The sequence below is a fragment of the Eptatretus burgeri genome, chromosome 3 (assembly GCF_056783735.1).
Source record: "Eptatretus burgeri isolate ZD-2024b chromosome 3, Ebu_testis_v1, whole genome shotgun sequence".
Classification (NCBI taxonomy): domain Eukaryota; kingdom Metazoa; phylum Chordata; class Myxini; order Myxiniformes; family Myxinidae; genus Eptatretus; species Eptatretus burgeri.
The window spans coordinates 49,025,083-49,048,741 of NC_140963.1; the positions used below are offsets into that span (position 1 = coordinate 49,025,083).

Sequence of the window (23,659 nt, forward strand, 5' to 3'; positions counted from 1 at the left end):
GCGGTTGAGACGTGGTTGGTTCAAAATAAAGATAGAACAGAAAAACGCCTAACTCAAAGCGTCGCAGCCCAAATTAATCACATAAATTCCCTCTAAACAAAGGGTTTGGGGATAACTACACATGTACTTAGAGTTATCTCACCTACGGGACCTGAATGGTGGTTTGCGAATTTCCACAGCCGTAACAATATATATATATATATATATATATATATATATATATATATATATATATATATATATATATATATATATATATATATATTTACATATATGTACAAAAACACAGGTGGATACTTTGAGACCAGGGAAGGCTATGTTCAATCTTCTGAAACCTGCATATGGAGATAACCAAATACACATGCGCGCACACACACACACACACACACACACACACACACACACACACACACACACACACACACACACACACACACACACACACACACACAATAATAAAATTGACTGTAAAATGCTTTCATGGAGAAGTTTGAGGGTGATCCTGACATTTGCAAGTGTCATAAATATACATGCAGCGTTTCTCACTGCTGTTTTAAATGCGAATTATTAAAAAAACAAATACTTTTACACCCTCGATAAACTAATGTATAACATTTGAAGTAATGTAAACAACATCAAAATTAAACAAAATACTCAACTTACTGTTTTATTGGGCCTGGTTAAAGTTATTTGCTCTGCAGTCCCTATTTTAATGTCATGGGTGGTTAACATGTGGACCAGCCATTCAAAGATCAATGACACCAACAGCACCATTCAGGGCAGTCAAGAAAATAAAGAATCAGCTCAACAAAATAAAAATAAAAATCGAATTGAAATAGATTTACTTGTGTAAATCAATTTAAAGCATACTTTGTTTATGGACAATAAACCATGTCCTTTGGTTTTTCAATGTTGCACAGGGGTAAGGTGTTCTGTGAACTCTCTCGTTTAACATGTTATCTGTTAAGATTGTTAGTTCTCAAGAACCCTCTTCCAAGCCCCGGTAGGAAGACCCATTTACTGGTGCCTCTTCTTCATTTCCTATTTTGAAAGATAGCTTTAGGTGTAATCATTAAATACCTGGCAGTCCGGTCCTTTTTACCCATGAAAAGGTTGATCCAATGCTTTCCAACACATCCCCATGGGTCTTTTTCTTAATTTCTCCATGGATGTTTTATCGTTGAAGGAAATCCAATTTTGTCCCAAACTGCTATTTGCTTGCACAGCCTCAGGATGGTTCCAAAGCATTCATTATCGGGCCTTATTTCAAACTCATTGATCACACATTGACATATTTATACAGAACAGTATATAAATTCTTTACATTAAATATGCTGTGATGTGTACGATATCTAGACATGATACATTAAATCAGGACAGTCTCTCGAGACATATCTCGTGCTTTTGATAGTTTGGCAATCCTGCCTTACTCTCCAAACTCTCTGCCTATGGAATCCAAGGCCAACTCCACTCTTGGAGAACTGACTTCCTCCACTCTCGTCGCCAACGTATGGCTCTCAACAGAACCATTTCATCTCCTCTCCCTGTCAAGGCTGGAGTGCCCCAAGGCAGAGTTCTTGATCCCAAATTATTCCTGATCTTCGTCAATTATCTCTCTGACTCTCTCTCAGGAAAATCATCTTTATCTATTGGCTGATGACTCCATCCTCTGCCATGACATCGCTCATCCTTCATCATTCAGACAGGCGGGCAGCAGCCCTCTCCTCAGACCTTGACAAAACCACAATCTGGTGAAACACTTGAAATACTTCTTTTAATCAGGAGAAATCTCACACTCTCACTATCTCTGAAAGGACTGTATGTCAAACCACCCCAACTACTTTGCAAACAAACAAAAACAAAACAAAACAATCATCTTGAGGAAGTTCAGTCATTTAAACTACTGGGTCTCATGATCAGCGATGACCTTTCTTCAGCAAACCACATTTCAAAGTTGGCCCCCAAAGCTAGTTACCGGCTGGGCATCCTCCATTGTGCAAATTCCTTCCTTGACACATCTGAAAGCTTATTCACACCTACAAGGCTTTCATCTGCAGCTTAATAGAGTGCAGCTCTCACCTCTGGGCTGGTGACCCTGCTTCACACCTTGCTCAGCTTAATGCCATGGAAACAAAGGCCTTAAAGATGATCATAATCTTTTGTAATGAAGCTGAGTCTCTGGTCCTGTCACTTTCCCATTGCAGACAGGTTGGTGGCCTCTCTGTCTTCTACTGCCTCCTTTCTGGTCTTGCACCCTCTGCTCTTTCCATGGTTTGTTCCCCTCCAGGATTCTGCAGGTTCACCTCGAGGTTTCCACCATCAACACCCTTCTGGTGAAACTCCCAAAATTCAGGATGACTGCTCACCTCCACTCATTCGTTTCTCTTTTTTGCCACCTGTGGAATCAACTTCGTCATCATCTTCAATCTCACTCTTCCCTCCAGGTTTTCAATACAGCTGTTCACCACCATCTCAGATCATTCCCCATCCAAAATCATTTTTTTTCTCCCCCCGTTAAAGTATCCCCCAACTACCAAGCCCACCTCCTTCCTTCCAAATTTCCAGTTTTAACTTCCAGAGAGTTTCCTTCTGTATCCATTATTGTACACCCCGTGCATCCTCCCCATCCCACATTCCTCCTTACATGCGTCTTCCCCTACCCCTCAGTCCAAGTCTGGCTCTATTTTGTCCTTCAATCCTGCTGTGGCATTTTCTCCCCTCTTTCTACTGTTCTGTTGTGCCACGATCCGTTCTGTGTCCTCGCACTTCCATAAGCCTTAACTTTGTATATGTATTTAAAAAAAAAAATCTCATAACTACATAGGATGTCATAGGACTTTGCTTTTTTGTGCACAAGTATCAATAGACATGATCACCATCACGTGCCATGCATGCCCTATGCAGAGTATTGTTGCTGCTGAAGCAGTGACGAGGCTCAAATCCTGATCGAGTCAACACTATGACTGAGGAAGTCGGGGCAGGAATATTAAATTTGGCCAGAGTGCCAGCGATAGCTCACCTACTCTTTGTGAAGGACACCGTGTGATCTTCAATGCCCACAAACTAATGCCAGCAGATGGTCCGCCGGATTAACGGCATACACATTGATGAATCACCTTGCCTGTGAAAATACTGGGATGACAGTGTATAGCTGGATAAGGATTCAAACCCAGCGAAACAGCTTAGCGGAAAATGTGCATACCTCTCGACCAGCTTGCCAGCTCATATCTATATTAGAGCCTTTAATTATATTGACTTCTATTTTCATGTGCAATTGTAAAAGCTATAGCAAAGTGAAAGCATTCTTCAGGGCATTTTTATCTTTTCAAAGGACATAGTAATTATTTTTTAAAATTTAAGTCAATGTCAAATACACGCACAGAGGATTCAAACCCTTGATCAGATAATTCGGAAGAATGTTCATCCCATGGTTTTATAATCATATGGTCAAATGCAACTTATTGGTGGTATTTTGTTCATGTTAAAAAAAAAAATGAGCAAAAAAGCTGGCTGATGAAATGTACTGAAATATTTATTATTCATAAATGCTAAACTCATGAACATCTGCAGAAAACATCCATTCTTACAGTATGCTTCAAACTTACCGAACGACAAAGATACACGTTTTGGCATTTCTTTCAGATATCACTAGGCATGCCTACCCATTGCTTCGCTGATGGCTTAAATCAGAAGACAGACTGTTGTACCTCACAAACATATTGCATATCCAACTGTGAATGGCATTGAGGGTGTAAAATGAAGTGAAACACGCGAAAAAACAAAAAGCATATTTTATAACACGTAATTGTTGTTGTCGTGGTGGCTGTGGTTGTTTGGGTGCTTCTTCTGTGTACTTTTATATATTTTTCTATTGCCTCAAGAAATATTACAATATATAATTTGTGTGCGCCACCTGTGTCCTTCAAAAGGGTTCCTGTTGTCGTAGAATAATACACGTTACCGTTGTAACTGCAACATTCAGCTCCCATTCTCATTTCTTCTTCCTTAATGCCAGAAAGGTGGGCTTTCAAAACAGGCATCCTTCTGATTAAAGACAAATTTTTGCTCCAAATAAATTGATTATTCGTTTTCTAACCAAGTAAATGGATAACTAGCTTTCCAACAGTGTCATTTTATTATTCTATGACAGCAAAAACCCTTTAGAATGAAGCATGACACAGGGATGGACGGACGCTTCTCCTTTTAGTAATAGAATATTATGAGTAACAAGTAAAGTCAACTTTAACTTTCAAATAAAAGGTAACAATTATAAGGCGTTAATAGTGGTTGCATAACATCTGGCAGTTTGTAGTTCGCATTACATGTGTGCTCTTGCAAACTCAAAGCAGCTTCAAAAATAAAAATTGTGTTTCTTCATCCATGTAAAAATAAATGTGCAAAACTTCACTCATACATGAACACAAAAAAAGTAGAAAATATGACAAAGCACAGCTGGAGTAAAACGGAGAAAACAACAAATTAAGCACTGTTGGAATACATTTAGGTTATTGTGATGTTTTGTTGACTATGCACAACCAAAAAAAAACCAATGGTGAAAGCGGTGATCATTTTGGTCGTTACCACAAAGTGACGACAAGTTGCATCCACTCGATAATGATAAAAAGTGTGAGAACCACCATCAAAGCAAACAGGCCAAAAAAGTAAAAACAAAACAAAACAAAAAACTTGGAGTTCTTCATTTGTAAACCATTTAAGGCACTCATATCCGCAACAAAGTACAAAAAGGTGATCAGGCAGAAGCAAAATGCAACGGCATGGCGGACGATCAAATAATACATTCGATCACGTGTCCCAATGAACTTCCAAAACTGTCTCTGTTCACTTTCATTGGATCACGTGTCCCAATGAACTTACAAGCTCTTTCAGTTCACTTTCATTGGATCACGTGTTCCATTGAACTTCCAAATTCTCTCAGTTCACTTGCAGCTGAGCTGAGCAAGAAGCTTCGCCAAGCACATTGAAAGCTTTGCATGTGTACTTTCCTCCTTCACACAACGATGTGGCCGATATGACTAGTACACAGTTTCCTTCTTCATCGTAGTCGATCTGATACAACTGAGATTCTTTGATGGGCTGTCCATTGCGATACCAGATTACTTCAGGGTCTGGATAACCTGGAAAGACATTTGCTCAAGGATTACTGTGCCGGCTATGTCAGCATATTGATTAACTGCTGTAGATATAACTGTTTCAAAAGGGAAAATATAACAAAGCATATCGGTGTTTCAAATGGAGAGAAAATGAGAAAAGTGGATTTGCCAGGAATGCAATTGCCAAAATTTAACCGTTAATTAAAAATCTAACCACAAGATTCCACATCAGATGTACAAACCCATCCATGTGGTTGTAATATATGTGTGTACAGCTAGTCATTTCCAAAATTGGACATTGCATGTTAAAAGTTACCAATTTTGGTTATTTCGGAACACCAAAGAGGACACTGTTTTTAGAAACAAATATCAAAGCACAAACTCGGCATTTCTCCAGCCGCAGATAAAGGTTACCAGAGGAAAAAAAAAGATTCAATTTACATTGTACAGTTGACAAATTACAATATAACGTATTATCAAAATGAAATAAAAATTAATTGTACAATATACATGTGACAAAATATGTAGATATCACAAATATGCAACACCAAGGATCATTCACTTTTGTCACATGCATGTCAAATTAGATGCTGTCAGAAATAATTCTGGACATGGAACACTCAGTCACACCTTCAATCTTGCATGCAAACTTTGCTGGGGCACCAACAGCCGAAAGCACATCTTGCATGGTTTGGCTGAAGAACGGTTCACACCTCTGCTTCTCAGTGAGTGGCTGCTGCTGCTCCTGCTGCTGCTGTTCTGGATGTCTGTCCATTGGTGCTGAATTTGGGGGCGGGGGGGGGGAACAACCTTCACATTGCTCACAGGTCCTGTTTTGTACAACTGCCTAGAAATGAATGCACCCACAGTGCTGATGCAAACATGAATTAAGTGCTAAAGCAACAATCTTGATGTGTGGTGGCATGATTAAAGCATCATCATAAAAGCTTAATGAAACTAGAAAGCATCTCAAAATGAAAGGCCCATCCACATTTGCTTTGTACTCATACTAAACTTGATGAAAACAACAGATAATAATAATAATAATAATAATAATAATAATAATAATAATTGGAACTGCCACTTTATAAATGCTGGCAGTGATGACGGGTACCCAGACGAGTGGCTTCGATACAAATACCGCCAAATGAGGCCCCACACGTTTTTCTACGATGCGGGATTCACAAGTTATGGACGGAGGGACAGGCCACGTTGCACCAATTTATTTTGCACACAGTTGACCATTTTTTCATGGAGCAATCATCGGTATCAATTGAATTGCTATTCCTGTACCCTCATCCTCAAACACATGCAGGTGCAGCCAAGTGAGCCTTCTGGGGGGCGGGGGAGGGGTGGGTGGGAAATCTAAAAGTTCTCAGATTCAAATCATTAAATAATTTGGGCTGCCAAACTGTGTGGCTGATGGGGTTAAAATTTTAAATCTATGTTTTCCATGTCGGCTAGATTATAATTATGAAGTTTCGCTTATATTGATGCAGTGGTTCCAGAGTAAATATTACTTAATATTTTTCTTCAATCCAACATGGCTGCCAAACCATGGGGCCGATCGAGTTGAAATTTAAACGCTTCATTCCACATGACTGTTCCATCAAAACTGTGAAGTTTCACATTTATTGCTGCAGCGGTTCCAGAGTAAACATTAATTAATATTTTTCCTTCAATCCAATATGGCTGCCAAACGATGTGTCGAACATCAAAAGGAGGGGAAAACTTTTTGTTCGTCATCGAGAGGCAGTCATACTTGTAAAGTTTCACCTCAATCTGTTCAGCTGTTTCAGAGAAGAAGACTTTTAAAATTATTAATTCTCAATCCAATATGGCTGTCATACCATGTGACCTATTACATCATAAATTTAAATTCTCCCTCGCATGGGGCAGTGGATCATGCTTGTTAAGTTTTGTGTTGATTGGACAAGCTGCATTTTTCTATCCAAGATGGGGGCCAAACCATGTGACCTGTGACATCATAATTTTTACCATATATACAAACATTGTGGTGTATGATAGTTGCCAAGTTTCACTTCGATACGATGAGTGGTCCCAGAGAAAACATTATTTAATATTTTCTTGAATCCAACATGGCTGCCAAACCATGTAACCTATCGATTATATTCATTAACAAACTTATATTCACTACCCTTGTGCAATACGTATGTGAAGTTCCCCCTTAATCTGACCAGCCGTTCTGGAGAAGAAGATGTTTGAAGGTTTTAGTGTAAATTCAAGATGGTCACCAATCCATGTGACCTATCAATAACAAATTAACAAACTTGTGAAAGGATGGCTTGGGGAAAGTGTGTGTGAATTTTTGCCTCAATCTGTCAGGCCATTCTGGAGAAGAAGATTTTTAAAATTTATTAATTTTCAATGCAATATGACTGATGAACCATGTGACCTATGACATCATACATTTACATCTGCCTCCAATGGCGTAGGGGAACATGTGTGTGAAGTTTTGTGTTAATCGGATAAGGTGTGTTTTTCTATCGAAGATGGCCGCCAAACCATGTGACTTGTGATGTCATAGTTTTACCATATATGTTGCCATGGTGGTAGATGATGGTTGCAAATTTTTGCTTCGATAGATAAAGCAGTTCTAGAGAAAACATTTAATATTTTTCTTAAATCCAACATGGCTGCCAAACCATGTGACCTATCAATTATTCATTAACAAACTTGTATCCCCTTGCATTGCAGAATATGTATCTGAAATTTTCCCTTCATCAGACAAGACAGTGTGGAGGAGAAGATGTTTGAAGGTTTTAGGGTAAATTCAATATGGCCACCAAGCCATGTGACCTATCAATAAGAAATTAACAAACTTGTCAAAGGATGTCACTCGGAATTTGTGTGTAAAGTTTTTTTTGCCTCAATCTGTCCAGCCGTTCTGGAGAAGAAGATTAAAAAAAAAATTCAAAACAAGATGGCTGCTGAACGAGGTCACCGATGACGTCACAAAAAAATTTTCTACGATGAATTGTGCAGATGATGCTCAAAAAATTTCAGATTTTTCCCATGCAGAGTTTTAGTTGATTAATTTTCACTGGGACACCACTTCACCAATGATGTCACGAAAAATCAAACTTGTTCCCATGGGGAGTTCTTTAAAATGTATGAAGTGAAAAATTTTTCCATTGCAAGGTTTCAGAGATACAGAGGTCCAATTTTTTTTGGTGCTTTCAAGATGGTGCCCGTACCATGTGATCTATGACGTCAATTATAAATGAAGTATGCTATCGAAAAAGATACATACTACGGTGAAAATTTCATGTCGATCGGACTTACCGTTCCTGAGAAAATGATTTTCAAAGCGAAAAACCTGAAAATTGCCGGCGGAAAAACGAAAAATAAGAAATAAAGAAACAAAACAATAGGTTACCCAGTCCATTAGACTGGGTACCCTAATAATAATAACTATCCGAAACCCCATCACAGACGGATTCTGTTCATTCAACCACCCTCACCAGCTCACCGACACTCGAGGGACATGGACTGGACAGGGCGTGCTTGCCCCCGCCTACTCATCCTCCGCCCCTGCCCCATTCCCCCCGCCTTCAATTTGCTTACCCCCGCCAATAAAATTTAATTACCCCGGCCCCGCCCGCCCTCTTTATTCCCCGCCCCCCGTCTCTTGATTCCCCGCCCCACTTGCCCACGGGCCCCCTGTCCACCCCTCACACTCAACCCCACCTAATTCACCCCAGCCCCCGCCCACTCATCCCCCGCCCCATTTCCCCCCGTCTCCCGCTTTCAATTTGCTTACCCCCGCCAAAAAGTTTGCTTAGCTTGCCCCCTGCCTCTTCACTCCCTGCCCCCATCTCTTCATCCCCCACCCCGCCTCTTCACTCCTCGCCACCGTCTCAACGAAAAGTGTTTATTCTGTTTCAGAGTTGAAAGTTGACTCTTGCCACTATGTGCAATGCACTCTTACAGGTACGAAGTTTCTTTCAGTCCAGGTCACAGTACCGAGAAAAACGTGATGCGACCGCGAGGAGGAGCACAAAATTGGTCCTTCAGTATTAATATATAGATACAATGTTTCTTGTTACATTTTTAGGTCATCTCTTCGAGCATGACCTAATAATATGGGTGTCGATGTCCTTCGATCCATCCGTCCGTTCACAATGAAGTTGAAGCGGGAGATCTGGTCATTAGTGATCCTGATAGAGGTCGATGAGACGTACATGATGGTATGACTTTCAAGGTCACCGAAGGTCAAGGTCAAGGTCACGAGGCCTTTGAAGTTGCGAAAATGACGATTTTCTAATTCTATCTCCTCCGCCATTTCTCAAGCGATCTTGAATTTGATTGTGGCATATGAATATATGGGACAATATCTAAATTTGGTCAGGCCGGATTTTCGATATTCGCTTTCGTTTTCGTGTCACGTGACTTCAAAGTTGGCAAAAAATGCGAAAATGACGATTTTCAAAATCTATCTCCTCCTACATTTCTCAAGCAATCTTGAATTTGATTGTGGCATATGAATAAATGGGACAATATCTAAATTTGGTCAGGCCGGATTTTCGATATTCGCTTTTGTTTTTGCGTCATGTGACTTCAAAGTTTGCATAAACTGCCCTACCTTCAGGAGGCTATATATTCTCGACTGGGCATGGTAAAAGTTCGTGAATGGTGTCATTGCATAGCAGCTGACCTTGTATATTATATTTCTACATTTTCCGCCAAAAGTGCAAAAGTTTCAAAACCCGAAATGTAAACGTCGGCATTTATTTTCAAAATATAATTTCGTGCACACGCGCCAAAATGCTGAGTCATCTTTAACCAAACTGCACAGTTCGATCTGCGCAGTGGAGCTGCACAGTGGAGCTGCACAGTGGAGCTGCACAGTAGAACTGCGCAGTAGTCTTCGGTCATAACTGAACATTGAGAACTTGTGGTATTATTTCTCGCAGAGATAACCGTCACTCCTGCACGGGGTAATTTTTTGTGTCAAATTCACATTCTGAGGTAGTCAGCATGTGCAGAAGAGCGTTTTACATTGCAGATGCTATTTTCGAGGAGTGGAATTACACCTCTCAGCGGTAACGGTCTGTCGACGACAGACGTAATGACGTCAGCGAATGACCGATGATGTCATGACGTCCCTACGCCTCTCAGCGGAGACGTCCACACGTCGCCATGTAAACGAATGTAAAACGAAAAGGGTTTATTCTGCTTCAGAGTTGAAGGTTGACTATTGCCATTATGTGCGATGCACTCTTACAGGTACGAAGTTTCTTTCAGTCCAGGTCACAGTACCGAGAAAAACGTGACGCGACCGCTAGGAGGAGCGCAAAATTGGTCCTTCAGTATTAACATATAGATAATAATTGGACAAATTTTTGTTTTCACTCTTGTCTGTCTGTCTGTGAACAGGATATCTCAAAAAGTTGTGGATGGATTCGGATGAAACGAGGTGGACAGGTTAGGTGTGTGGCAAAGATGAATTTTCGATTTTGGTGAAGATCCGGATCGGGATTCGAGAATTTTAAACTTTTCACAAGTGATTCTTCATCATTGAAAGATCGGGCCAAAAACGATATGCAAGCACAATACTTCAAAAAGTTGTGGATTGAGTATGACAAAACATGGTGCTTCAATTTGTGAGAAGCCGATTAGATTTTGGTTCAGGTCATCAGATCCGGCCGATCAGTGGGATGCAAAACATAAACTGTTCAGCCTGGCAGATGTATGCGTTCTACCGAGTGCCGTTCTAGTATTAATGAGTGTTTCCCATTTTTCCATCATAAGGGTTTGTTGACAAAAGCAGAAATGGTAAAAAAAAGTTATGCCCTGGACACACACAAGAGGGATTGCGAAACCATGTCTCCTGCTGTACGGGGTACAGGCTAATAAGAACTTCTGAAAAGCTGCTTCTCAAAACGTAAATGGTTATACCTTTTTCTAAAATCACGGATGCATCGCAAAATGTCCGACTTTTGATAAAATTAGCACACAAAGGATTTATTTTTCCCCACTGAAATTCAAATCTATCAACTTGAATGCGTCTGATTCCTTCAGATCTCAGAGGCTAAGCAGAGTTGAACTTGATTTGTAATTGAATGTAAAATCCCCAAGGAATGCCCAGGATCGAGAGTTGAGGGAAGGCAGGATAGCATATCTGGTGTTCTGTCCGAGATGTCTGGTCTTGGATTTGGTCGCTTGTGGAGTCAAATCCCACAATGAAGTGTCATCCTTATGCAGGGAGCGCTGACCTTGGAACACAGCATTCTTATGATGTCGACATTAAAGCAGCTGACCTGTATGCCTGGTGAAATCTCAATATTCTTAAAAATAATTGGCTAATGTGTTTCAGTAACTGAGCTGAATTATCTGCCTTTAGATTTCAGATATGCAAGTTCATTGTAAAAAAAGGGATGTGTATGTTGATCACATCGAGTTTGTGTTAAAAATGTGGTGAGGAAGTTGAAGATAATCAAATCAATCGATTAAGTTAATGGGGTGTGGATAAGGACCCGGCATGATTTGATTAGTCGTTTCCTGCGTCTATGTTTCCATGTAATAAACGATCACCTTGTGTTGAAAAATGCATCTTTGGAAGGCAAATTACAGTAAAATGTTTCATGCCTGTTACAAGTACTGACACCATTGTGAATTCCTGCTACGTACCGGGGGATTCGGCAGCATCAGGTGAGATCTTGAGACCACTAAGAGAAACCTTGCGGTTTCCAACACCCAGCAATGAATTGAGTCGCCCAATGGCTCGCACAGCATTTCCCGTTTTCTAATTCGATAACGGCAAAGGAATAATTCAAGAAAAATTACCTTTTTGAACAACAATCGGTGCATTTTAATAACATTGCACAAATATTTGCTTTAAAAAATACATTTCTTCATCAAGGTATCATTACATTAGAAAGATCACAACAAATGATATACGAATGTTTGAGTTTAACTTCTGACGATTACAAATTGTTGCGTAAAATTCAGCTCACAACAAGCTATTGTGTTTGCCATATAAAACAAATGAATAAACAATAGCAATGAGAGGTCTACCCTCTCTGTGTGCAGAGGTCTGGGGTCATCACTGCAAGTCGAGAAACGTTTTGAGGTGAAAACTAAGCCTGGATGAGTTGCCCCTCTGACGTAGGATACTCGGCCCAAAGGGTAGGAATTTGTCATTGAGTCAGGGCGATGGCAATAGCTCGTGTACTTTAAACAAACGACACCATGCGAGCTTTATCATTCACCAACGACCAGTGCTGGCAGATGGGTCCTCCGGCTGAACATCCATCCAAGAGATGGCACACCGTTGATGCCTCACCCTACCTGCGAAACACCAGGATGACAGTCTATAGCTCAGCCGAGATTCAAACTCAGGTAAGACAGCTCAGTGGTGTGTACGCCTATTTCTAGGACTGCCAGCCCTTGCCATATCAATATCATTCCCTGAATAATGTAATAGCAAAGGTTACCAAATTAGTACTGAACAATCGTTTAAAATGTTATCTTGAAATGCAATTTTGCTACTTTTCTGAAGCTGCACAAGGTATTAAACCACTTTTTTGTATACAATGTTGAGGCTCGTGTGAGAGCGAACACAGAATGTACAAAAAGGGGAGCAGGAGATAAGAGGGGTGGGAGAGAGAAGGACAAAACAGTGGGGAACAGAGACATGAGGAGATTTGTGGAAGGGAGAGGGATGGGGTGGGGTACATGGTGAAAACAAGATGGACACTACAGGGACTTTCAAGTCCTTACACTACAGGGACTTTCAGGAAGGAAAGCAGGGAATTTGAAGAAGGTGGGTTTGGGGTGGATTAGCAGGGGTAGAAAAGATCGTGGTTTTGGATGGGGGAAGATAAGACGTGGTGGTGAACAGCTGTTTTGAAGGCCTGGAGGGAAGAGTGGGATTGAAGACGGTGTGGGAGTTTGTTCCAAAGGTGAGAAAAAAAAAGATGAAGAAAAAGTGAAGGTGAGCAGTGATTCTTGGTTTTGGTAGTTTTACCAGAAGGGGGTTGCTGGTGGACCTTGAGCATCCTGTGGAAATATGGGGGTAACATACCTCAGACAGAGCCAGGGTGGGGGGGGGCAGACCGGAGAGGAGACGGTAGAAGACAGAAAGACCACGGACCTGCCTGCATTGAGAGAGTGAGAGACCCAAAGACTCAGCCTCATCGCGGGAGATGTCAATGATCCTAAATGCCTTGATTTCCACAGCATGAAGCCGAGAAAGGTGAAAGGCAGGAGCACCAGCCCAGTGGGTAGAGCAGTCCTCCATCAGGCTGCAGACAAAGGCTTTGTTTGTGGTCAGGAGTTCAGGTGTGCCAAGGAAGGACTTTGCATGACGGAGGATTCCCAGTCGGCGACTGGCTTTGGAGGCCAGGTTGGAAATGTGGCTTTCCCAGGAAAAATCATGGCAGATTGTGAGATCCAGAAGCTTGAATGAAAGTAATTCTTCAAGGGGATTGTTGAGAAAGTAGATTGGGGGGGGGGGGTAGGCGTTTCCAGATGGTCCTTTCGGAGAGACATAGTGAGAGTGTGAGATTTGTCAGGGTTGAAAGACAAGTTCGACATGTTGGACCAGTTTGTAATTCTATCCAGATCTGCAGAGTGAAGAAGCTGCTGCTTGCCGATCTGAGTGATTACAGATGGTACTGCGGAGGGTGGAGTCATCAGCAAAGAGATCAAGAGGATTTTCCAGAGAGTCGGAGAGATCATTGATAAAAACCAGAAAAATAACAGGGCCCAGAACGCTGCCTTGAGGAACTCCAGCCTGGACAGTAAGAGGGGATGAAAGAACTCCATTAAGGGCCACATGTTGGCTGCGACAGGAGAGGAAGTCTGCGAGCCATGGGTGCAGATATCCTTGGATACCACAGGAAGTGAGTTTGGTGAGCAGGGCAAGGTGCCTGACCGTATGTGAAATGTCGAGGGAGGTGGCTTTGATTTCATATCTGCCACGGAGGACCTCCATCCATTGTTGGGAGAGCATAAGCAGCATGTTCAGGGTTGAGTGACCTGATCTGAATTCAAATTGATGATCGGAAATCAAGCCATTGGAGAAGAGGAACGATTTAATGTCTGAGGTGATGATGGATTCCATGACTTTGCTGATGATTGGGAGAAGGCTGAATGGTCTATCGTTGCAGGGATCTGTTTTTGCACCATTTTTATGCAGGGCAGTGATATTTGCTGATTTCCAAGCAGATGGCAGGTGACCTTTGTACTGTACTGTATTGGGAGATGCTTAGCAGGCAGACACGAAGCGGAGGAACAGTCGAGCCGGGCTGTGTTGCACGAGTGCGAGCCAGGGCGTACTGTGCCCGCGGCTCCCCTTTATTCCGTACGCGGTACACTCACGAGCCGGCCGACTCCAGTATTACTACGACACCTCAAACGGCGTGCACACCTCATATCCCTCGCCGAACCCCACGGCCACTCCTCCACCATCACGCCCATCATGCATCATCATCATGCCCCTCCCCGTGGGCATGGCTACACCACAACCTTGAACAAATGAAAGGGTGAATATAATTTTTCACCAAATTACTGCAAAAATGAAGTTTTTTTTTTGACCTGTATTTCCAATTAATCAATCATAACAGTTGGATTAAAAGTACTCGTAACAATTAAGTAAGTCTTTTTCTTGTATTTTTTTTAAAGCTCAGTGGATCATTAGACTAGCAGGACGGCCGAGAGGGATATACACTTGCATCAAAGCTGTGTGGCCTGGGTTCAAATCAAGACTCAGCTATAAACAGTCATATGGGTGTTTTACAGGCAGGGTGATTCATCAATGTGTGTGCCGTCCCTCAGATGGATGTTCAACAGGTCATCACATCTGCTGGTATAAGTTGGTCGACGTTAAAGATCCCATGGTGTCCTTCATGAGGAATAGGTGAGCTATCATTGGGACCATAAACAAATTCTAAATTCCTGCCCTAACCTACAGAGGGCACTACATCAGGGGCACAACCACACTTTCAGCCAATGTTGCTATCCCACAGCCTTGTGCTTCATATGAAAGAAGTGAGTCAAACATCCCTGGGCTCGCATACCTTCGCAACACCTACACTCAATGTAATTGTTGCAACAACTTTCTGTTTTCAGTCCTTTGTTAATGATATAATTCTCATTAATTGTGATGCTTGCTTATTCCTCATTGTAATTTCAATTTAATTCCCTTGCTGACAGTGCTACAGAGGTGGAGGAGAAGACAGAACACAGACTGTAATGATGTCGGTTCTGCTCCACATTGATGTCTTTTGCTTGGTTATATGTATATTTATATATTAAACCTTTGCTCAACCAGTAAGTACATTGTGGATTGAACAATCACCATGGAATCTCACATCGATTTGCTATAGTTATTCAGTGAATGATATTGATATGGCAAAGGCTGGCAGTATATCCCAGAAATACACATACATGCCACTGAGCTGTCAAACCCGAATTTTAATCTTGGCCAAGCTTATATACTGTCATCCCGGTGTTTCACAGGGAGGATGAGGCATCAATGGTGTGCCATATCTAAGATGGATGTTAAGTCAGAGGACCCATCTCTCAATAATGGTTGTTGGTGAACGATAAAGCTCACATGGCGTCATTTGTTAAGAGTAGGTCAGCTATCGTCATCACCCTGAAACCACTGAAATAAATATATCAAATTATATCTATGCTATGTGAAATGAACATTTTCTTCCAAGTGTAGGAAACAACATGCTAGCAGTTGCTTCCGTTTTTGTAGAGCTGTCACATAAAAAGATTTTGCGAGTGTGAGCAAAGAGGTAGAAAGAAGGACAGGAAAGAAAAACATCAATGAGGAAGTTAAGGAAGTATTTTGGATCCATCGCCGGCAATCTATGTCGTGCACTCTGCTAAGCATGGATGCATATCAAATGGATTGGGCCAGTAGGAACTGGAATGGCACTTTGTAGAGTGCATCCCTCCACCAGGATGAACAGTTTACATTTTGTAGCTCACTGATAGGCTGGATTCAGATCTTCACCAAAAATCTAATCAATTCGTCCTTGTCACACACCCAACCAGTCCAACAAATTTTGTCCGAATCTGTCCATAACTTTTTGAGATATCTGGCTCACAGACACACAAACAGACAAAAACACAGGCAAACAGGGGTGAATACATAACCTCCGTTCACCTTCGGTGGTGGAGGTAATTAAAAAGTAGACTTACCTGCCACTTTCTTTTAGCCAGGTACTTCTTCATGCGCTCCTTAGAAAGCTTTTTGGCAGCCATGTTGTCCGTGTCCTTCTGTAGCCATGGGTGGGCTTGGCATTGTTGACTGCCTGGACGAACCCTGTGCACATCATTTTAAGGGAAAATACATCAACTGAAAGTTTATTGTAGACTGGTATCCTTTACGGCTCATCATAGAAATAATCTTCATGAATCGTTCATGCAAATGCTGTTCGCACCAAAAAAATTCACATTCCAAAACAAAAATGAAAACTGTTTCGCATCGTCACCTCGAGTTCTTCTTCAGAAGCTGGGTAATGAAATCCTTGCCATCTTCAGAGATCTCATCGAAAGCTTCATCGTCAAAGTCCCACGAGACTGACGTGACGTTCGCCAAAGTCTCGTTGTCGTTGTCTCCCATGAAGGGAGAGAGGCCACTGACCCTGCAAAGAGAAATCAAAATGCAGCACAGCCAGTAGTTTTATAAGATAAATGTTTGATTTGATGTTATAATCAAGGAAATGCTCTGCGGTGTAATGCTGCAACTCCAAATTTTTTTTTAGGTGCTCCACCTCCCACTTCAATCCGTCAGTTATACTTACAATATGTAACAGATGACTCCGACGCTCCACATGTCTGTGCTGTAACTGATCGGTTCGTAATTAATAACCTCGGGCGCCACAAACTCCGGAGTTCCAAACATCACCTTCAGAGATTTGTTGTTTTCTAACAGAAAAAAGTCAAAGCAAACCAACTCGGTAAGAGATTATGACCTGATGATATTGTTTTAGCAGGTGCATGTTATCAGTGTTGAACCATGCTATCGTCAGCAGGAAAATGGTGGTACACAAGCCTGAACTGCATTTCGAGAAGAACTTTATACCAGTTTGAAAAGTTTGCCGCAAGTTAGGACTTTAGCTTGAGCATAGGTTATGATTTATAAACATATAAACTAAAACACCTAAGTGGTCAAGGTGGAAGGGGGGAAATGGGTGGGGGAGTGGTAGGTTCAACCCAACGTAGCCATGGTATAATTGGACAGTGTAAACTCAGTATCTCTGGGTAAAACCAAATGTCATAGCAGGGAACCGAACATAGGCAGTATTGGATATTCAAATTATGATTCTTTACAAATACAAATTAAAGTTGTGTCAACTCACAAGAAGTTGAACTTACAGTTTACACAGGGCTGACAAGGCAGTTTTATTGGCAAGGAATACAGTCACGGCTCCAACGCAGGTTACAATGAATGGTTATTACCCCAGTAAGCTAGTACTCACTTTGCCAACCTCAGAAGGATGACAGCCAAAGTCAACCCCCACCCCCCACCCCTCGGTGTTAATTCAACAGCCAACAAGGGCTCAAACTCAGGACCTTAAAATCCTAAGCAGGCCACCCAAACTGCTAAGCCAACACCAGGCTTAAATAGAATGAATGCTATGAAATCAATTTTTTTTTTAATCACAAGGAACATTGAAAAATAGAGGCAACTTATGTCGTGGTAACTTCTGGGTGAGCATGATGGGAACATATTCCAAGCAAAGCCAAAGTAAGGACATCATGTGCACATGCACTCAGGAGTATGTTGAAAGCCCCTGACTTGTTGGCAACTGTCACGGTTAATGACCATAGAGTGTCAATGAAAAAGCAAATCAAACAGCTCTTCAAACCAGTTTTTTATACAGGATGCAATGAAACAGGGTCAATCACTGGTAGTGTGAATACAGTGTTGGTGATTTGGGTACATAGTATGAGCATAAAAGTGGATAAAATTACGATGAGCTCCACTTATACTCAGAACAGTGTGTAGGAACCTCCGATGTGCAAGTAATTTAGTGCTTACATGTTCATCAAGTGAAATTGTGATGTCCTGCACACTGTCCCTGTTTTGTCCTATGAACCTGGTGTTGCCTCATAACTCCCTCTTCCTATGATGATTGTCATGTTTACCCTCAAATTCTTCCCCACTATGGACCCGCACCGTCCTGGAGGCTGAAGACCCACAAGTTAGGCATCAATGTGGGTCTATCAGTAAAACGCATAGATACACTCAATTGGGAGGGTTGTGGCATGGCCCGTGTCTCTGTTGACACCTATAGCGACGAGAGGACATGGACGTTGAGTTGAGATGGGGCTCACGTCGGAGCAGTTGAGGGGAGGGGGCATTGTGTGCAGTGCAGTTTAGGCTAGGGGAATGCTCTCTCTTGTGGGGTCAGTTAGTCTGGAGCACATGTCGGTCAGTCTGGAGCATGAGTCAGTCCAGAGGGTGAATAAATAGATTGGAGCATGGAAAGCCTGTGTGCATATTAGTCCAAATCATGCAGTTTACTATCGGGAATGGGCAGTTTGCCGGTCTTCTATCCACATCAAACTCATCCCCCACCATTACCTCAAGCAGGACATTTATTCACCTGTTCCACAACTTGCCCCCCAGATTGCAGGTTCCTTTCTTCTTCTGCCTCCTGCTATCCTGGGCAATTCCCTTCATTTGTACAGGTTTGCAGGTTATTTTGGCTCGCAATTTACCTGATAAAACTGTGTGATGAATATTGGTATTATTTCTGTTTGAAAGATGCCTTCATGCTAATATAGAATGAATAAATGGAAATTATGACAGAATAATCAAATAACAATATTCATATCACACACACACACACACACACACACACACACACACACACACACACACACACACACACACACACACACACACACACACACACACACACACACACACACACACACACACACACACACACACACACACCTTACCAAGACGCCGGGCCAGTCCAAAGTCGATGAGCTTGATGCTTGTGCCGGTTTTGTTTACACACATTATATTCTCGGGTTTCAGGTCAAGGTGCACAATGCCTTGTTCATGTACGAAGCATACACCCTCCACAATCTGACGCATATACTTGATACATTCCCGCTCCGTCAGCTCAAAGTCCTCGGCAATAATCCGTTCAAATAGCTCACCACCTGAGATGCTGTTTATGAGCAGAAGAAGCAACCATGAATACAATCCCAAGTGAAAAATCCATAGAAAAGATATACAACTTGGGAATATTGCACTTTGTTTACATCAGGTTATTTTGTGATTTGAATTGAGTGGTTGAAATCACAAACCGGATGGTTTAAGTAAATGTTGAACAGAGCAATGCAATTTCAAGTTATATATAATATAATATAATATAATATAATATAATATAATATAATATAATATAATATATATATATATATATATAAAATATATGTATGATTATTCCCTTAAATTTAGGTCATGTGCCATTGTCCAAGGAACCCATGGAGTCTGGTGCATTGTCGCTCTGCCCTTGGTGATGTTTTCACATTTCTTATTCATCAGGATGTGAACACAGTGATCAAATGGTAAGGTAACTACACAAACTTGCCCTCCCTCTGCTTGCTGCTTAAAATCCAGGCACCAGTGATAAGGATTTCAGTTATAAGGTTCTGGAAATTGAGCTCATCCCAAGAGAACTACCATGTTGTTATCAGACTGATGATAAAACCCAGAGGGCTCACTAATGATCTTGAGAAATAGGGTGTTCTTCTGAGTCTCAATGGATTAGTAATGCCGATCCATGCTTTATTTAACTCTGAAATGAACTCAAAGCAACTTTGGATGGGCTCTTTAAAGCTTCCAATTAAAAGGTAACACTGCCCACACCTCCCCAATCTGAATCATAAAACAAAGAAAAACGGATGTTATGTCCATCCATCCATCCATTGGACCATACTCCGTTGGGTACAAAGCATCATTGCTGCCGAAGCAGTTTCCTGGGCTATTGGGCACAATCCTGGACAGGTCACCACTCCAACACAGGATACTCAAATGGCTCAATTATCCCAGCAAGCTGACACTCATTTTGCCAACCTCAGAAAGATGACAGGCTGAGTCAACCCCACCTGATAACAATTCAACTGCCAAGTGGGATTTGAACTCAGGACCTTGAGATCCTTAGGATCCCAAGCCCATCACTAACCATGTCATAAGTTCTGTCAAACTATATTAATATTGCAGCAAGTTCCTATTTTCCATAATATTCCACCCTCTCATCATTGAGTATTTTCCCTTTATTTGCTCTTGCTTTGGTTAGATTGTTATTGGAATGTGTTCATAAATTTACAATTGCAACAATACAGGAATAAACATTCAAATCTCACTCTGATGTATTTTTCAGGGGTGTGGGGGAGGAGGGGGCAGGATTTAATTGTGTTTACACAGTGATGTACTTTTAGCATTTGAAACACAAAGCGTAAGCTTAGCAATTCGTATTTCTTTTGTTTTTAAGCAAAAGCTTGCTCAAAAATGGCAGGCATCAAGCAATGAAAGCACAGCTGCGAACAAGCTTTTGTTGGATTCCTTTCAGTGTCTCATAGCACTATTGCTCCAAATGCATATTTATTGTTGATTTTCCTTTATACTACAGCTCTTTTACATTCAAGGTGATATCTGTACAGTCCATGCAGCTTCACCATTGTCCATTCACAAAAACAAACGAGAGAGAGAGGTGAGAGAGAGAGAGGTTGGAGAGAGAGAGAGAGAGGTTGGAGAGAGAGAGAGAGAGAGAGAGAGAGAGAGAGAGAGAGAGAGAGAGAGAGAGAGAGAGAGAGAGAGAGAGGTAGAGAGGTAGAGAGAGAGAGAGAGGTAGAGAGAGAGAGAGAGAGAGAGAGAGAGAGAGAGAGAGAGAGAGAGAGAGAGAGAGAGAGAGAGAGAGAGAGAGAGAGAGAGAGAGAGAGAGAGAGAGAGAGAGAGAGAGAGAGAGAGAGAGAGAGAGAGAGAGAGGTTGGAGAGAGAGAGAGAGAGAGAGAGAGAGAGAGAGAGAGAGAGAGAGAGAGAGAGAGAGAGAGAGAGAGAGAGAGAGAGAGAGAGAGAGGTTGGAGAGAGAGAGAGAGAGAGAGAGAGAGAGAGAGAGAGAGAGAGAGAGAGAGAGAGAGAGAGAGAGAGAGAGAGAGAGAGAGAGAGAGAGAGAGAGAGAGAGAGAGAGAGAGAGAGAGAGAGAGAGAGAGAGAGAGAGAGAGAGAGAGAGAGAGAGAGGTGAGAGAGAGAGAGAGAGAGTGAGAGAGAGAGAGAGAGAGAGAGAGAGAGAGAGAGAGAGAGAGAGAGAGAGAGAGAGAGAGAGAGAGAGAGAGAGAGAGAGAGAGAGAGAGAGAGAGAGAGAGAGAGAGAGAGAGAGAGAGAGAGAGAGAGAGAGAGAGAGAGAGAGAGAGAGAGAGAGAGAGAGAGAGAGAGAGAGAGAGAGAGAGAGAGAGAGAGAGAGAGAGAGAGAGGTGAGAGAGAGAGAGAGAGAGAGAGAGAGAGAGAGAGAGAGAGAGAGAGAGAGAGAGAGAGAGAGAGAGAGAGAGAGAGAGAGAGAGAGAGAGAGAGAGAGAGAGAGAGAGAGAGAGAGAGAGAGAGAGAGAGAGAGAGAGAGTGAGAGAGGTGAGAGAGGTGAGAGAGAGAGAGAGAGGTGAGAGAGAGAGAGAGAGAGAGAGAGAGAGAGAGAGAGAGAGAGAGAGAGAGAGAGAGAGAGAGAGAGAGAGAGAGAGAGAGAGAGAGAGAGAGAGAGAGAGAGAGAGAGAGAGAGAGAGAGAGAGAGAGAGAGAGAGAGAGAGAGAGAGAGAGAGAGAGAGAGAGAGAGAGAGAGAGAGATTGGAGAGGAGAGGAGAGGAGAGGAGAGGGATATGCTTGTGAAGAAATTCACAATGTTTACCATTTCTAACATTACTCGTATTTTAATATCTTAAGGCTTAGATATGAAAGAGTTTGTTTATGTTATAACACAAAAAAACAAATGTTAAAAGATTCCATTAATATATTGTTACGAATTTGGAAGCCTTTTACACACAGATAGTCAGCAGTCCGATAGTTCAGTTATCTCGTTAAGTATATGTGGATAGTTAGAATCCCTCCCCAATGTCTAATGGGTTAATTTCATGTGTGCGCTGCGGGTTTCTTTTACAGTCAGGTTTTTTTACATCTTTAAATCTACCAACGCCAAAAAAACACTCACTTCACTCCGCCTCCCACTCTGCGGGCGAACAAGCGCTTCACCCGCCCAGCAGCTTCCACTTCACACCACGGCGCCATAACGCACGTGTTTCTGACTACGGACGTGGGCGGAGCCCCCTCGCCTCGGAGCTCTGACTCCGCCCCATCAAAGAAGAATGTCTCCCCTGTCGACACTGGATAAGACAGCAGGGCCTCTCTCGGGGGAGGAGCACCGCGACGCTGACACGCCCCTCCTCCAATCGCGGCTGGCCACCACAACACCCGAAAACGCCCCATCCAATCCGGAGGCGAGTTACCCGAGAGCGGATCCCTCCACCCCGCACGGGGAGGGATAAGAAGGATCGTCAGTTGTATCCGGGGGGGGGGGGTCCTTGGTTCCTTGGAGGTCGTTCCTTGCTTCTGGTCTGCTGGGCTCTCCTTGTCATAGTTCGTGGCTGGCCGGGTCGTTCGTAGGATCCTGGCTGCGCTCGTTAGATTCTGGTGCATGGGTTCGAGTCCCACCATGGTGAGTTGTGTTGGAGCGCTCGAGCTGGGGGTCCCCATTCCATTCTACAGACTCCGAGCTCCACAAGTGTGGGTCGGTAAAATCGCACGAGGTGGCCAGGTACCCGACCAAACTCTAACCCCCAGCTTGCCTATCCTCCACGGCTGAAGGGTCCGAATAAAGGCCAGTTGGCACCATTTATTTTTGGGTGTGTGTGTCTGTCTCTGGCCGGTCAAATAAGTAGAACTGCATAAGTGTCTTGCTTATTGTACATTGCATTTTAGTCGATTTAACCCTGCTCTGTGTCTCCCTCCCTGATTATTATTTGTAAAATAAACCCTCTTGTTAAATGTACCAGCTCGTTTTCTGTTCTTTCTCTCATTGGCCTAGCATGGTTCGGGTTTGAGTTATCGTGAGGCCAATTGTGCCGTAAGTCGTTATTTGGGCCGGCGTGGCTTTCGTAATTCCCGCTCGGTTACGCTGGATCCGAGTCGGTAACAGCAACTCGGTTCGGACAAAGCCGGCTGAGGGTGTGGCTTCCCCGGTAGTTTAAATTGCGTAGTGACTTAGGTATTTTGGCTAAAGACGAATAACCCTACGCTATGCGGTTGAAATATTGGCGTCCATGGTCCATTAAGCGACCCGACGACTTCGGAGTTATCCCGGGTGACAACCTTCAAATTCTGGGTGTTCGGTGGGACACGGCCCAACTGCTGCATCTGGCGGTCGTTCCTCGCCCCAGAACCCAGCAACTATAACAATATTATTACATCAAGGACATTACTAGATGGATCAGGTTAGGTTCGATCAGGTCTGTGTCAGGTCAGGTTCGATTTGTGACCTGCTACAGGTACCATGTAA

At 42.6% G+C, this 23,659-nt stretch overlaps 1 protein-coding gene across 6 annotated transcripts in view; it reads right to left on the minus strand.

Annotated features, from left to right (window-relative positions):
• Positions 1–3,514: 3,514 nt before the first annotated feature.
• Positions 3,515–23,659, minus strand: part of MYLK (myosin light chain kinase) — a 213,325-nt gene continuing 193,180 nt past the window's right edge. For 5 of the 6 annotated variants that reach the window (XM_085873203.1, XM_085873200.1, XM_085873199.1 and 2 more), the window contains 7 exons: positions 19,071–19,288; positions 16,901–17,024; positions 16,589–16,741; positions 16,296–16,419; positions 11,766–11,880; positions 5,742–5,891; positions 3,515–5,135 (listed from right to left, as the gene is read on the minus strand). In XM_085873203.1, coding sequence (XP_085729329.1) covers positions 4,933–5,135; positions 5,742–5,891; positions 11,766–11,880; positions 16,296–16,419; positions 16,589–16,741; positions 16,901–17,024; positions 19,071–19,288 — 1,087 coding nt within the window. In that variant the 3' untranslated portion in view covers positions 3,515–4,932. Of the gene's footprint in view, positions 5,136–5,741; positions 5,892–11,765; positions 11,881–11,922; positions 12,426–16,295; positions 16,420–16,588; positions 16,742–16,900; positions 17,025–19,070; positions 19,289–23,659 lie in introns of those variants that run through there. The other variant, XM_085873205.1, reaches the window with a different exon arrangement.